Raw genomic sequence first — 15723 nt, 5'->3', positions numbered from 1 at the left:
CTCTGCTACGGTAAGAGAAAGGCAGAGGCTGCTATTCTGTGTATTCATGTATAACTTACAGAAATATGCAAAAAAGCAGCGTTAATTCAGCTTCAAGGAAATGGTGCCTTAAAGTAAGTTTTACTTTCCTATCAGTTTATTATTTTACCTTCCTCAGAATTCACTGATGTAGACTTAAAACCTGTGAATGCCACACCTCTGCTTTACTTGCTTTCCCTCCTTCCTCTGAGTCAGCTGTAAGCATTTCATATTGTATCAGAAGATGAGAGAGCTTTTTCACCAGCTCCACAGGGATACTTGTTTCAGTCCAAATAAATTCTGAGCAGAACAGTGGGGCTAAATCTGCCACTAGAACAGTGAGAAACCAGTTAATTTCCATGTGTGAAATGCTGTATGGTTATCTTTCTATTACTTATTCATCTTTATTGACAGGACTGTGGTGTTTCAAAGCACCCCTTGCTTTCTACCTGATGTGCACACACCTCTCCTCTGATATACCTGGCCAACAGAACACACCTTTGCTCTACTGCCTGTTTGTATCAGAGTAGTTATTTGTGAACATCTATCTGAAAATTAACTACAGAAAATACATTTGTACTGTTTGTTTACTGAATGTATAAATGAAGAAGTCTCATTATATCACAGGTAATAAATTGTTTTCCATAATGTAGTGAATTTGCTTCAAGGCTTGCTGTGTGGTTTGTTCATATTTCATTCCTGAACCAGAGCCCTAGTTTGCAGTTAGACATGAGAATTCAGGAGCATTTCAGAGGGCTTCTGTCTGCTAAACACAAACCAGGACACAAAGCCCCAAGTCTCTGCCCCACAGTTTGAACAAAGGGCAGCTCTCTTAGCAGACATCACTAGAGAGCAGTGACTCTGTGTTTAGATCTGCCACTGATGGAGAAAAACAAATTTTTCTTAGTAGTATAACTCATTAAAAAAAAAAAAAAGAAAAGAAGAAAAAAAGAACCCCCAACCAAAAAAAAAAAAAAACCCCAAAACAATACTACCCTCCTTTGAAGGAAATTCAAAGGCACCCTACTCTTCTATAGGCAGATCCAGGTATTTCAAAGCACTGAGAAGAAAATTGAAAAACATATCCTGAAGGCTTCTTTGTTTAACATTTTTGGTTAGGTCTTATGTTGTTTGCTAGCTAATATGTTTAAATTAACTTTATTAACAAAGCAGCAGCAGCTGTGAAAACTATTTGTTGCCATATGCATAGACAATATAGACAGCTCTCCACTGATGGATTAGTCCAGAATGAATTTATTACACTCTGAATTGCCTTTCCTAAGAAAAGAAATCACAAGAAAATTAAGATTTCCGCCAATCAAATAAAGAATTAAAGTCCAGGATGAAAATTGTGTTATTCTTCCAGCGTAATTCCATACCAATAGCTGGTCTATACATGGCTTAAAACCAAGTATTTACTTAGGCTAAGAAGAAGCAGATCTGCTTACTTGGGGGAGCTCAACAGAAAGCATCCAGCTTTCTTGGAGTCCCTCTTCAGGTGTGCTACCCCAGGGCTGGCCCAGGTACAGCCCCTGTGGTGGAAAGGTTAATAATCCCCAGAGCCCATCAGGGTGTCAAACAATGTAGAGCTGGTGCTAATGGGAAGTTTACAGCCTCCTTTCAAATAAATCTGAGCCTAAAGCTTGTTCACAGCTCCCAGTAACTCTGCAGCAGGGAGGATCTCACAGACATAAAGGGTTTTTAATGTTGAAATTTCACTGAAAACCCAGTGAAGGACAAGCACTGCTGAAGTTTATTTGCAGAAAAATAAAAGAGTTCAGAGTTGGTTGAAGTCTGAGCTGTGAGCACTTGTGAAAAGAATCCTTCAGAAGGTGAATAAGAAACAGATAAGAGTTGCAATTACAGAGGTCGAGCTGGTAATGTGCCATCAGCTGGCATTTTGTGGAAACATTTTAAAAAGGCACTTTTCTCAAAGCAAGAACAATTTATTTCACATTAAAGGCTCTATAATTAGATCCCCAGGACTGAAGCCAGGTGTGTTTGTAATTCAGGTAATTTGCTGAGTTCTATTAGCATTTAAATAATCAAAGCTAAGCTTTGAAGTGAGGATGCCAGTCAGATGAGGGAAGCTCATCTTGAGCTGTGCCATTTCCATCTTTGCTAAGAAGCAGTGCATGAATTTACAGCCCAGTGTAACAGCAGTTGCTGAGGAGAAAAGCCTCCAATAAAAGAACTCCTATATGGAAAGAAACAAGCAGATATCTTCTCAAATATGTGTGCTTTTGATGTACCTGATTTTAAGTGATGTTAGGCAGCAATTGAGGTTTGGTCTCATCAAATATTCACTTCTGGCTAGTTTATTAATAGAGGGCCAGTTTTATTTATTCCCCTTGATCATCACACAGATCCTGTTCAGTCTCACTGCTTTATCCTTCTCCACTCCTGTCTTCAGTACACATGAAATTGAGGATAATGCACATCCTCACCCAGATCTGCTTTCATTTTCTATCAACAATAACCCTCTCACCTGACATCATCCTTCATTCAGGTACTGTGCTTTCAAAACACACATCTCCTTTCTCTGCTGGGTTCATTGCTGTGCTGCTTTAAACAAACCCACTTGCCAGCTGTTAAAACAGCTGGATGCAAAAATCACTGTCCCACACCAGTTGATATTGCTGGTTTCATTCCATTCTAAGCAAATGAAGAAGGCAGAAGGCAGAGGCTTAGTGAAATTGTTTTAATATTATCCAGGCAGTGAATGAAAGGACCCAGCCTGCTATTCTGCCTCTTACAGAGGGAAAGGTAAGGAAGGGTTTGGTGACAATGCCAGAGGAACTTTCAAAGAAAGAAAATCTCCTAAACCCAAGTCTCGGGACATGGTCTACTCACATAGCACAGAAATTTGTATACAGAGATGAAAAAGCTGCTGTCCCAAGAGCTGCTGCAGACAGATGAACACTTTCAATTCCTCCCACTTGTCTCCCTCAAGGAGAAATGATCTATCCCTCAGCCCCCTGGAGGGGAAATCAACCCAGCTCTCAGCTCCTGTGTGTCTGAGGCAGAGCAGACAGGCTGAAAGTGCAAAGTTCTTTCACTGCATCAACTCCTTCCTAACAGTGATGGAGAGTGGAGGGAAAGGAAATCGCTGGAAGAGCTGGTGCCAGGCAGGGGAGATGGCTAAGGGCACTTTTGTCCCTCTGGAGTAGCTCCTGCAGGGTGACCTGTGGGGCAGTTGCCACTGTTCCCTTATTGATGCCAGAGGCTCCAGTGCAGCACCTCAGCTTCTAAAGGGGTCTGGCAGGAGGCAGCTGAGCTCCCTCCGGGCAGAGTGGGGATAGAAGGACAGACATCCATGGGCAAAGAAGCAATGCAGAATCTACATGATAGACATAGAGAAAGGGGGGGATATAGGGATAGGGATGGGGATAGGGAAAAGGATAGATAGGGATAGGGATAGGGACAGGGACAGGGACAGGGATAGGGATAGGGATAGGGATAGGGATAGGGATAGGGATAGGGATAGGGATAGGGATAGGGATAGGGATAGGGATAGGGATAGGGATAGGGATGGGGACAGGGACAGGGACAGGGATAGGGATGGGGACAGGGACAGGGACAGGGATAGGGATGGGGACAGGGACAGGGACAGGGACAGGGACAGGGATAGGGATGGGGACAGGGACAGGGACAGGGATAGGGATGGGGACAGGGACAGGGACAGGGATAGGGACAGGGATAGGGATGGGGACAGGGACAGGGACAGGGATAGGGACAGGGACAGGGACAGGGACAGGGACAGGGATAGGGATGGGGACAGGGACAGGGACAGGGATAGGGACAGGGACAGGGACAGGGACAGGGACAGGGATAGGGATGGGGACAGGGACAGGGACAGGGATAGGGATGGGGACAGGGATAGGGACAGGGACAGGGACAGGGACAGGGATAGGGACAGGGACAGGGACAGGGACAGGGACAGGGACAGGGACAGGGATAGGGATGGGGACAGGGATAGGGACAGGGACAGGGATAGGGATGGGGACAGGGACAGGGACAGGGATAGGGATGGGGACAGGGACAGGGACAGGGACAGGGACAGGGATAGGGATAGGGACAGGGATAGGATGCAGGTCCCGGCTCTCTGCTGCTGCTCGCTATGCCCTGGGCAGAGGAGCTCGGTGCGGAGGTGCGGTGCCTGCAGGTCCCGGGGTCGGGGCTCCAGGGCGGCCACCCGCACCCGTCCCGCCGGGGCAAAGCGGAGGAGAGGCGCTCTCCGTCCCTCCTCTCCTTCCCTTTCCTCTCCAGGGTCTCCTGCAGTCGCTGCGGCAGCTCCGGGAAGAGGAAGGGCAGCCGAGGGTGGGAGATGAGCCGGGGGCCGGGGCTGAGGCCGGCGGCTGCGATCCGGAGCTCCCGGCTCCGGTCCCGGCCCCAGCCCTCCCCGGCCAGCCGAGGGACAGAGCCGGTGAAGGAGTGAAGGAAACGCCTGTCCTCCCTCCGACAGAGACACTTCTGCCGCTGCTTAGGGACGAGGATGGGTGAGCCGGAGCGCAGACGGGCTGCGATGGGAGCAGCAGAGCCCGGGGCGGAGCGGGGCAGGCCGGGGCTGCCGCCGGGAGCTGCCGCTGTCCCCGCTGAAAGCCTCGGAGCGGCTCCCCCCGCAGCTCTCTGAGCTCCTCTCACAGGTTTCTGGAGCAGATGGAGGAGCTGAAGCCGGCACCGGCTGCCCAGAGGTTCCTGAGTCTCCGGTTCAGCAGCCATAGCACCAGGCTGCCCTCGGACCCGACACGGCAGTGGGGCACGGAGCAATAAACTTGGTGCCAAGCCTACATCGCCTTTTTTGAGTGGGGTTTTTTTTCGGTCACGGTTTAGCAGATGGTCAGAGGATACAAAACCCCCTCCAGACCGCTCGTCTCCCTCTCCATCCTGACTCTGCCTAGAACGTCCCACCCGTTCTGGAAAGCCTTTTGCTGGAGGGTCGCAGCAGCAGCAAGGATGCTGGTTGTATCTTTCCATGACTGTCAGTGACCCTGCACACTGCACTGAAATGGGACCGTGGCAGTGAGAAAGCCACGCCTTTCCCGACGGCTTCACTGCTGCCACCAGGGAATCCTCCCCGGAGGATAGGGGTTAATTCCAGGTAGTGTCCTACACACGCCGCTGTACCGTGGGCTGAGCCGCATCAGTGCCAGGCTTGGCACAGGGGGATTTCTAAAGGCAGAGGGGCTCCATGGCTTTAAAAATACACCGGGCAGCGCTGCCGCTGCAGGAGAAGGGGTGCGAGGGCTTCAGCACCCGGGACAGACGCCAATCGCCCCGAGCGCCTGCCCGGGGCTCCCTGCAGCCTGCACTCAGCAAAGGAAGGGACAGCCGCAACTCAGAGATACTGTATCACGATCACCGGGAGAAACAATCCGTGTTTAGGATGAAAATTAATTTCTCCCCTTGGAAAAAATGAGAAATGAGGCAGCACTTCATTGCAGGATGGCCACTCCATACATTTTTATATTTGTGTTTTGATCCTTGTCTGATGGCCTCATCTATTAATTTCCTTCTCAAGCTAACTAACATGCAGGGAGAGAGCCTGGGTGGGATGTGGCATAGTTTTATCGAAGGTTTTGTCACTGGGAGATGAAAGGAATCCAATTGCAGCCTCTTCCTCAGAACAGGAGGCTGTGTACAAGCAGCTCACACTCTCCAGCTCAGAATGGCAGCAGGAGGACAGACACCACCGGCAGGATGTGCAGCAGGTCAGGGCAGCACCTGGGGCAGGTCCATCCATCAGCAGATGGAACCCACATGGTGCCAGCCCCCAGGTTTGTGGTCCTTAGCCTTACAGGGCTGAAAAACAAGGACACAGAATCATCTTGCAGGGGAAGGGACAACGTCACCTCAGCTGAGCTCTGTCCATCGTCATCACAGGATCCACACATGGGCTGCCAGCAGAACCCTTGGTGCTCTCCCTCTCTGATCTGAGCAACCAGAGCTGCTCTAACAGCCTCATGTCACCACACCTCCCATCCCATCCCCTGGGAAGGGGGAAATGGGACAGATTCCCAACCCTAAAACCAGTCACAGTAAGCTTCTTAGAAGACCCTGCTGCTCTGCCAAGGCAGACATTTTACTAGGGAAATGCCCAGCTGAGCATGGACAACGCCTGGATCTTGACTCTCCACTACTGGGCTATAAAGCCTAAAGTTCATATTAATTTACCAAGGTGATAACACTGAGATAAACAAGTGACTTTTATAGCTTTAACAATGATGAGCTGAGTTCTGACATTTCTGCTTTAGCAGAACTGTAAGATGGATAATCGAGGGCAGAATTTGGCTGTGAAAATACAGCTGCTGCTGTGCTGGGCAGTCATTTAATCCCACCTCTACACTTTGTACATGGAATACAGCACAAAACTTCCTGTCTTAGAAAAGTATTGTTGAGGCTGAAGTCATGCTGCTGCATCTTATTTATCTGCCATGGAACACAGAAGATGAAAAGGAATGAAGCAGTAAAGAAAAGATAATCTCAGGGTCCAACTTAATGACTAAAATCGTGGGAAATTAGATTGTTTCACAGGGACAGGTCACTCAAAGCAAAATATTTCACATCTGAGATTTTAATATTGTGTCTCTCAATTTCTTGCTGCTGGGTTTGTGCTCCAGGGGCTGCTGTACAAAAATACCCCAAAAAACAGACACAAAGGAAAACTCAGAGCAAGCTACAAATATTTTTGTACAGAGCGAGCAGTAGAGAATACCTAGTGTGTAGGGGGGTGTGAAAGGAAAGAAACAAGAACTACAACAATAACAGATTCTAATTATCTTAAATTGGACACTCAAAATCAATGAATAATTCTGGTTTATCTTCTCCCATTTTTGCAGTTTACAAAACAAACTAACACCTTGGCACAAACAAACACACAGCAAGAGCAGCAGGAAGAGAATACTTGTAATTAATTAACGAATTATACAGACACTGCAGTACAGATTGTTAATTTTAAAAATGAAACTATCAGGATCTTAGCTAATTTTTAAAATAGGAAAGTGTTGGAGCACATAATAATAGAAAAAACTAGTATTGCCTCCATATTCTGAAAAGAAAAACACTGAGGAAAAATAGAGCTCTTATAATAAAATACTTCATCAGAACATATGCAGAGTTGGGCTGACTTTGGGATGTATTAGGTAAAAATAGCAAAAGTAGCATTTGAGTGTGACTTCACAACCTTGAGAATGTCCTTTCTAGTATAATTTTGGTAGCTGATCATGTGAACAGTATGTGCACATGTTTGTACATAAACACCATGTTAAGACATTTAAGACATGGGAAATATATTATCATTCTATTATTATTATTTTGAAAGTGTACTCAGGAGATTCTTTTAAGATCTATGTTCATATAAAGAGTCAACAAATTATTACTAGACTGACATTCAACTTACTCATACATTTGTTGTTGTTTCAATTTAAAATAACAAGAAACATTAGGAAAATGTAAAAAAAGCCATTGCTTCACAATTTAGAACTCTTGCATTTCTGTAAAAAGATTAATTTTTAGTTATACTATAAGCACAAAGACAACAGTGGAAGAGAAATTTGAAGCATTTCTGTACTTTTGTAATTCCTTATTTAAGAATAGGCAGTTGCTAGCTAATTTTAAGACATTCAGCATGTAACAAAACAAATAAATACTTTTTGGTTTTGATACATTAAATTAAAGATTTTGTTTTAACTCCTCACAAAACACACATACACACAAATTCACCCGTTCTTTCTTTGGGACAAATTCTGATACCTTTCTGAATAACACCAAAAGCTATCTATTTAAATTCTCATCAAACAAGTTTCTTTCTTGTAAAAGAAGATTATTGCTGAATCTGACTGATTGTTCTTTAAATTTTATTGATGCAGGGTCAAGCCTTACCATCAATTCTTAAAGAAATCCCATTATTTAAAAGTTTGGCTGTTAATAAACACTAACGCTTTTCAGCGGTGCCGACGCCGATTGTCGCGGAGGGCTGGAGGCACTCGCTCTCAGTGTGCACTGAGGTGCAGATTGAGGTGCTGCCCTTGTTGGTAAAACACAAAATCTCAGTGGTGATATCACCTCAGCAGCAATGGGAAAAAAATCTGGGATTTTCAGCACACTCCGTGGTGTGCGGTGGCCGTGCGTATTCCATATATAGAAGGAAAGCACGTCCTGAAAGTCAATTTATCTTCATTCTTGACTCTTCAACAAATACTCATCTGAAAGCCTGTTGTTTCCCCTGTAAAAGGCAATTTCCTTATGGAAATCTTCTAACTGAGCAAAGTTTAGAGGAGTTTTGGGATTGTTTCCCATCTCTGTAAATCTGACCATAGGGGTCTCTTGAAAGAGAATTGCTAAGAATTTCCAACTGGACTATGTAATCACAGCGCCTGGTATCAAGAGGAGGGGGAGTGACATGAAATCACTGACTTGTGACATACATTCCTCAGCAACAGCAGCTGCTGCCTAATGACAGCTAATAAAGGGAATCTTCCCTTGACAGAGCTGCATGCCTGCAGTGGGACTGGAATGTGCCCAAGATAAACCCACTGATAACCTAGGAAGCAGGGATCACCCAAAGAGTATAAAAGACAAGCTTCAGAAGACAGACTACAGGACAAGGAAGAGAGAGACTTGAAGGGACATCTCAGAAGAAACAGCTTGAACTTCCCCATTCCCAACCAAGTCAGCGCCATGGACACTAAAGGCTCATTTTTCTATGGCTTCCTCTTGCTGCTGCTCATCCAGCTCCAGCCCAGCAGAGCCAACCCTATCTACAGCCTCAGCCCTGCCAAAGAACTGGCCAGCATGGAGGTGAGCACTCTCATTTTAAACTTTTGGGGTGTGAGGTGTGCTTTTGGAGTGTGAGCTGGTGCTTTGCCCTCCTTTTGCATGACTGGACTGCAATAACCACATCAGCCATCGCATGCCAGGGGACAAAGCCTCAGCTCTACAAAGGGGTTCAGAGAAGATCTGTAGGGAAATATCTTCCCTTGTTTGGTTCACCTGAGCTCCTGGACAGCAGTGGGAACCAAAACTGGGATGTTGTAGGATATCTGCTTTGGCATTTCAGTTATTTTTCTTTTGAAGATACATCTTCCTGGGAACAAAGTTCCAGGGAAGGAAAAAAATCATCAGAGTAGCTCCATAAGAACAAACAGAAAACTTTGAGGTGGGGTCCTGTCTGTCCTGCTGTCTGTCTATCCCTGCTCCACAGGGCAGCCATGTGGCTCTAGCTTTGTGAATTTGAGAGATCTGGTTGTGTATGGATGATGAGGAGGCAAAGCGGAGCACCCAAAGACAAACTTTTAGAAATATTACTAGAGGAGTAACAATAATTTAGTGTGGCTCGTCCAGAAAAGCTTCCAGAGCTATAAAGTTACCAGCTAAGAATTTTAATAAATTATAAAGAAAATCCATTGTTACAGCACAGTACAAACTTGAGACTCTGATGGGATCTGAAAGCTCAAACCTTTCCTTGGGCTGGTACCAGTACCCAGCTTCTCAAAGCTGTTCTCAGGCCCTAAGAACAAACTCCCTGAGCTAATAAGGACAACTGAAGCTAAGCTGCCTCTGGGCTGTTTTCAGCAGCCAGGAAGAGTGGCTTCCAAATGCACTCACTGTCAGGCAAGCCATAAGGCTCATTCCTCTCTATTCATATTCTAGAGATGTGAAATTACATTCCTCTAATTGGTTGAGCTGCCCTTGAGGAGGTTATCTGACACAAAGCTTTACAAATTACAAATGGTACCCAGGAAGCAATCACACATGATTTTACCACACAGGTATTTTCAGTTACTTTTAAGGAGTAATCCTGCAATCCCTGGGGCAGAGATTAGTGAAAACACCAAGAGTTTCTCCAAGTGATGTCCACTGAAATAGCCAGGGGTGAAAAATCAGCAACTTCTGGGAATGTGGGAGCGGGCTATTTGGCTAGAGGTTCTCTCAGACTGTACCATGGGTGGCTGAGTGGTATCTCCCTGTGCAACCCACATCTTGCATCCTCTCCTCTGCCAAACTATCTTCTAACCTTGCCAGTAAAACACACATGGTGGCAACCAGCTTCACAGGGTGAAGCTGTATCTTCCCATAGATGGAATTGCTGTGAACAGGGAAAAATAATGCAGAGGACAGAACCCAACCACCACCAGTAAGGCCAGGATTTAACCTGTCAGTCCCTAGGGTGGGCTATCAATAAATGCAGAACAGAATCACTGGAAGAGTTAGCAAATGACCACAAAACAAGGAGTTTCATTAATTTAATTCTTCTCTTGCAGGCTCTGCTGGAACGACTGGAGGATAAGTTTGCAATGATTGAAGCCCTGGAGTCCAACCCTGACCTGCAAGAGCCCAAAACCCAGGAGGAGATCCTGTCAGAACTCGCCGACGACAGTGACAACCAGAAGGCTGAACCCAGGATCGCACCCAACGCCCCTCTGTCCTACAGGAACCCCTTCCTCAAGAGACTGAGGGGGCTGCAGATGCCCAGGATGATGAGAGATTCTGGCTGTTTTGGGAGGAGGATTGATAGGATCGGCTCCCTGAGTGGGATGGGCTGCAATGGTGAGTCCTGTCTAAGCCACTTCCCTGAATAGCACAGACCATGTCCGTGCCGTGGGACAGGGAGGGAACAGCTTCTCATTTAAGTCTTTAGAAAGACACAGTTTGAGAATGGAATTAATTTGAGCCCAGTATTTAAGCTAGTGCTGGTTTTTCAAAAGCACTGCTGACAATGGTGACATGTACCAAGACAAAAACAGATTCTAACAACATTTATTTCATGTTTGGTTTGCAGGTTCCCGGAGAAATTAGGATCAACTTTCCTATTCCCTGCTCTGAAGAATGCTTTACAGTACCCCTTCCTCCCAAGATGAAAGCCAGATGCTTTCTAAGCTCCTCAACAGAAAGTTATTCCTATTTTTATTTATTTATTTATTTATTTATTTGATGTTTTTTTAAAGAACATTTCTTACGCTAGCACTGACAGACCATCTTTAAATAAAACTAACACATTAGACATCTGTGCTGGACCTCTCTCCTGTCTGTTGCATTAAATTATCTTGTGTTTGCCTAAAGTTAAAAATCTTAAATTTTCTTGGTATCCTGGTACCCACAAGCCTGGATCTTACTTACATGAGACAGAGAAAGCATCAACTTGGTAAAAATGAAAATGAGTTTTTGACTAGAGGCTTTTCCTCTGCAGTAAAATGCTAACAGGTTAGCAGGGAAAAAAAACCAACTTGCTTAACATTGAAAGATCATCACAAGTCCTCCTATAGTCAGGGTTTCAGTAATAAGAGAGTCCTTTTGCTGATTTAGATTATTCAGTCAGGGGAACTGCCACAAATGCTTCATGCAAGCAAAAGTTACATGAAAAGAAATAAATAAAATCATAACACTCCACAAGTTTTAAAATAACCAGAGGGAGGAAAGGGAATTAATTGTATCTGTTTTCTAGCAGTGACCAAATAAAGGTTACGAGCATCAACAGAAAGATACATCATTAACTGTGTCTTGTCTCACTCTGCACCTGGCTGAGATGCTGATTCCCAGAATTTCTTGAAGGTTCCTCAAAGGGTTTGAATATTATCATGATGTTCCTCATGAGAGGGCAGGTGGGATCACTTTACACAGCAGCTTGTACAGAACATTTATCACTTTCTGGGAATGGCTCCTCACAAAGCTGTTCTAACACAGCTAATGGCAACACTGGAAGTCTCATTAAGATTTATTTAACCTTAGTTGCTAGAGTTCACACCTAGGAGCTGAATTTGACCTAAAACATATTCTAGTAGCCCACCAAAGAAGGTAATATTGCCAAAAACACATTCAGTCAGCATCCCAAGGAACAAAGAGCTTGGATCCCCATGTGAGCCCTGGCAATGGCATCAAGCCCAGCTCAACACAACTGTCCTGTGAGTGACTGCACGAACTGCTAGGGACTGTGTTATTTTGAGCACCTCATGAGCCTCATTCCCAGAATCTCAGGGCATTCCCAGTCTCATTCCCATGTACCTGAGTACCCTGAGAAGCTTGTTCAGGGCTTAAGAAGGCAGCACCAGGACAGACACAGCTGGAACAGTCCAATTCTGACTCTGCTTATGCAAATGCACCTGGGGACAGAAATGCTACCTGGTGAGGATAAGGTATGGAAGGCAGGTGTTCCAGAGCTGCTGACAACAGCTCTCAGGCACCACAGCTCCAGGGAAAGGGTAAACTCAAGCACACACTCCTCCTGCACAGGGCCAGTCACAGCTAAGGCTGCTGCAACACTTAACTGGGGCTCATGTCACACATCACATTTCTGACACCCTCCCAGTCGCTCCCTGTACTGCTGACATGGGCTCCAAGAGGGATCTGTGTGCTCCTCTCCACACTGGGCCTTGGGATTCTTTCCTAGGGAAGAAGGGCAGAAGTCCAAGCTGAGGGAATAATTTTGCTGCACTCCAACAGGAAACCAGTGTCATATAAATCCTCTCCTTCCAGCAGCACCAGCTACAGATAAAATACTTTGTGGAATAGTGTCCACACAGATTTCCCTGAAAGAAAAATAAATAAATACCCAGGTTAAGGTTCCCAGCAGTATCCATGGGAAATCTCTGCAGTGAAAGCTACAGTGACTTTGCATTTAAGCAGTTTCACAGATCAAGGGGGTGTGAAGTCACCCTTTGGGGAGCCCTTGTGGGGACAATGGAGCTTTGTCTTCTAAAAAGGCTTTCCAAACACACCCACTGCAGCCCGATGGGAACATGCAGATGGACCCCTCCACACCAGCAATGGGAAACAGCCTGACTTCCCCTGTGCTGCTGAAAGTAGAAACAATTCATGTACTCTAACAATAGCTCTTGCTGGAGCTGAATTTTACCCAGTCAAGCACAACTTGCACAGACACTGTAAATTGTCCCTCCCTGTCAGCCCCTCAAGGCACAAAACACTGATTAGTTCAGTGGAATGTGCTAAAAATGGCAAGAAGAGGCAATGCTGCCTGACCTAAAGCCAGGTGGGTTCAGTATTAACAGCAAGCCAGTTCCTGGTGGAACAAGTCTGTATTGGCTTGCAGACAGTATGTTAATAGACCCTGAGGTCTGGGAGAACCTAATTGAGGGTAAGCAATCGAGGAAAAAACCATTTCTGACTGGATTTTTACTGCTACTCCCATACACACACTGAGCTGTAAAGCACCCTCAGGGAAATCTCACAGCCAGGTCAGAATAGTGCTGTGCTCAGGAGTAAGCACTGGGAAAAGCTGAATGGGAGAAACTGGACAGTGATCAGCTCTACAGGCAAACATCACCCCTAAGGATGAAAAAAAGTTGCCACTGTTGCTATGAGAGCTGGATCAGAGAGAGCAGGGAACAATCCTGGAACAGCCATCGTGTAAATGAAGCAATATCCCAGTAGGACCAGGGAAGAGACCAGGCTAACACCCTCCACAGAGCTATCGTGACATTTGCCACCTCCTGCCCTGCCAGACTTCATTCTAACTTCCTAACAGCGTTTGGCAGCACCCATGATGGGCCCTGCATAATTCAGCAGCTTGCTTTGCTTTGGTTTCTGAAACAGTAATTCCATTAGTGTGCTCCATGCATTCTGTAAGGCATGAGCCTTGTTTGGAATAGGGGTCTGCTTGGCATGGGGTATATTTGCAAATTAGATTTAGTGATTTCTTTGCCCCCTCAGACACTGCACTATCCCTATCCAGCCTCTCACTAAACCAAATGCTTCCACTGAAATCCAAGTTGGTAGGCAAGATTGCCAAGAGGAGCTGTCAGCACTGCTGGGTTTCTCTAAGAAATCCTATGTGAAGTCCAGGGCACACACCCTCCCAGTGCTGCAGGGAGACGTGGAGCTGTGCCAGGTCACATCCCAATCTGGCTGCAGCCAGCTTGCTTGATTTACTTCCCCTGAATCTTGGCCCCCAAAGGCCTTTGCTGATTGACATCTGCTTGATAAGTGTGTCCTGCACTTTTATGTGGGAAGGAAGGAAGATTTGTAAGAATGTCTCCCCTCTATTACCATCTCCTGACTGCTCTCTTGGAAAACCAGCACAATCCTGTACTTAAAGAGCAGAGGGGGGAGGAGGAGAAGTTTATGAAAACAGAAGGCAGCTAGAGTCAGGCCAGTCATGCTGGGAATTGGGAGGATAGAAAGGAAAGATAAAACTGGTGTGTTAATTCAGACATCCCAGAGAGACATTCTCTCTGTTGATATAGGCAACAAAAAGCTGCTGGGGGAGTCAACAAAGGTCTCAGAGTTGTCATGTCTGATCTGTTTGTCGTAAGTTTTCAACACAGTATTGTTTTCTACTGAAACTGTATATATGGGTTCCAGTCTCAGCTCCAAAATGCTTAGAGGATCAGTAAGATGTGTGTTAAACCATACATAGTCCATACAGGAATTGAAGCAGCCTGGAGAAAGGGTCATCCTGCTCACTTTTAAACCATGATCTCAATCTCCAGACCTCACTGACTGACTCCCCTTCCTTCCCAGACAGCAGTGGAGCTCACTGATGTCTCATCCCAGCTCCCAGGAAGCCTTTTCAGACACTGCATTTGAGCAGTGGATGCAGAGGAGGCTGAGTGTGTCCCACTGCCGCTGAAAAGCCCTTCAGCACCCTGGACAAGAAGAGCAGCTTCCCTCTCTCCTTCCACCCCTGCAACAGCCAAAGCTCTGGGCAGCCATCCTCTGTTCCTTCCAGTGCCTGCTGCATGATCACAACTGGGAATGCACATGCCTGTGAGGATGCACACACACTGAAGAGGCAGCTTGTATCCTGCTAGCAAAGCAAAAATTTAAAAAATAATAATAATCTCACTGGACACCAATAATTTTTTTCTGCTAGGGCCCCAGTGTGTCGTTACAGGGACATGGTTGGACTCAACAAATCTATAAACCTCTCCCATTCCCTCCTGTGTTGCTGCATTTATGACCAAAGGCAGCACAGAGCTGAAGCAGTTCCCCCAGTCCTTTCTCCTGATGACTCCTTCCTACCCCTGCTAGGGTATCCCTCCTATTCCTTGCTTAGTTAAGACCACTGTGGCACTTCTTCAGCTCCTCAAATCAGATTTTCTGCCATTCCCTCCCAAGAGATGGTTTTACCTAACTCAGGCTTTCCCTGGCATGATATACCCACCAAGGGAGAGCCAGAGGGCAGGAGGCAGACAAGCTGCTGGCTAACTCTGTGTTACAGAGCCTCAGAAAGCTACCACGTGCATCCTGTGCAACACAGCCCCCTGATGCACAGAAACATGGAAAGGCAGTGAGCTTTTTGGGTCAGATTATTTCTATAGTGCTCAAAGACTTGTATTTTTTGGCTGTAAGCATGTGATGAAAACTCAAAAATTGTCACAAATTCTTTTCTGTAAGGCAGACAGCAGGACACAGCAGGAAAGATAGCCACAAATTAAATAAACATTAAAGATGGAATTAAGATCTTTCACATCCTGGAGAGGTAAAACAAGAGGTGCCACACTGTAGTCTAAACCTCTTTCATAAACTTACTGGGAGGAAGGTGAGTTCCCAGGTAAGAAAAGCAGCACAATGTGCACAATTTATCTCCTTATCAAACATGGCAATTCCCTCCTTTGAAACAGCTGTTGTGAGAATGTGGAACTCCAGTGGTCACAACCTAATGGATCACAGCCATTCCTCTCTGCCTGGCTCAGGGCACCTTCTGCACAAACTGTTAGATCCACACAACTCACAAATAGCAGCTACTCA

General features: G+C 45.9%; 1 protein-coding gene across 1 annotated transcript; it reads left to right on the top strand.

Annotated features, from left to right (window-relative positions):
• The first annotated feature begins 2451 nt into the window (after positions 1–2451).
• Positions 2452–10937, top strand: LOC102110039 (uncharacterized). The gene is made up of 8 exons (XM_014257243.2): positions 2452–2527; positions 4113–4183; positions 4288–4517; positions 4665–4777; positions 7966–8146; positions 8565–8817; positions 10281–10566; positions 10799–10937. Exons 1-8 carry the CDS (start codon positions 2452–2454, stop codon positions 10813–10815), a joined length of 1227 nt encoding a protein of 408 aa, XP_014112718.2. The 3' UTR covers positions 10816–10937.
• Positions 10938–15723: the final 4786 nt, after the last annotated feature.

Source organism: Pseudopodoces humilis, chromosome 24 (genome assembly GCF_049639895.1).
Source record: "Pseudopodoces humilis isolate 2021_Gansu_Grassland_sample_001 chromosome 24, ASM4963989v1, whole genome shotgun sequence".
Taxonomy (NCBI): Eukaryota; Metazoa; Chordata; class Aves; order Passeriformes; family Paridae; genus Pseudopodoces; species Pseudopodoces humilis.
This window is presented reverse-complemented; position numbering and strand designations above follow the sequence as displayed.

Coding starts and splice junctions, on each gene's coding strand:
- LOC102110039 (XM_014257243.2), top strand. CDS start 2,452: ATGCACATCCTCACCCAGATCTGCTTTCATTTTCTATCAACAATAACC. Junction 4,778..7,965: donor GGACCCGACACGGCAGTGGG/GCACGGAGCAAT, acceptor AACGCTTTTCAG/CGGTGCCGACGCCGATTGTC. Junction 8,818..10,280: donor AAGAACTGGCCAGCATGGAG/GTGAGCACTCTC, acceptor CTTCTCTTGCAG/GCTCTGCTGGAACGACTGGA.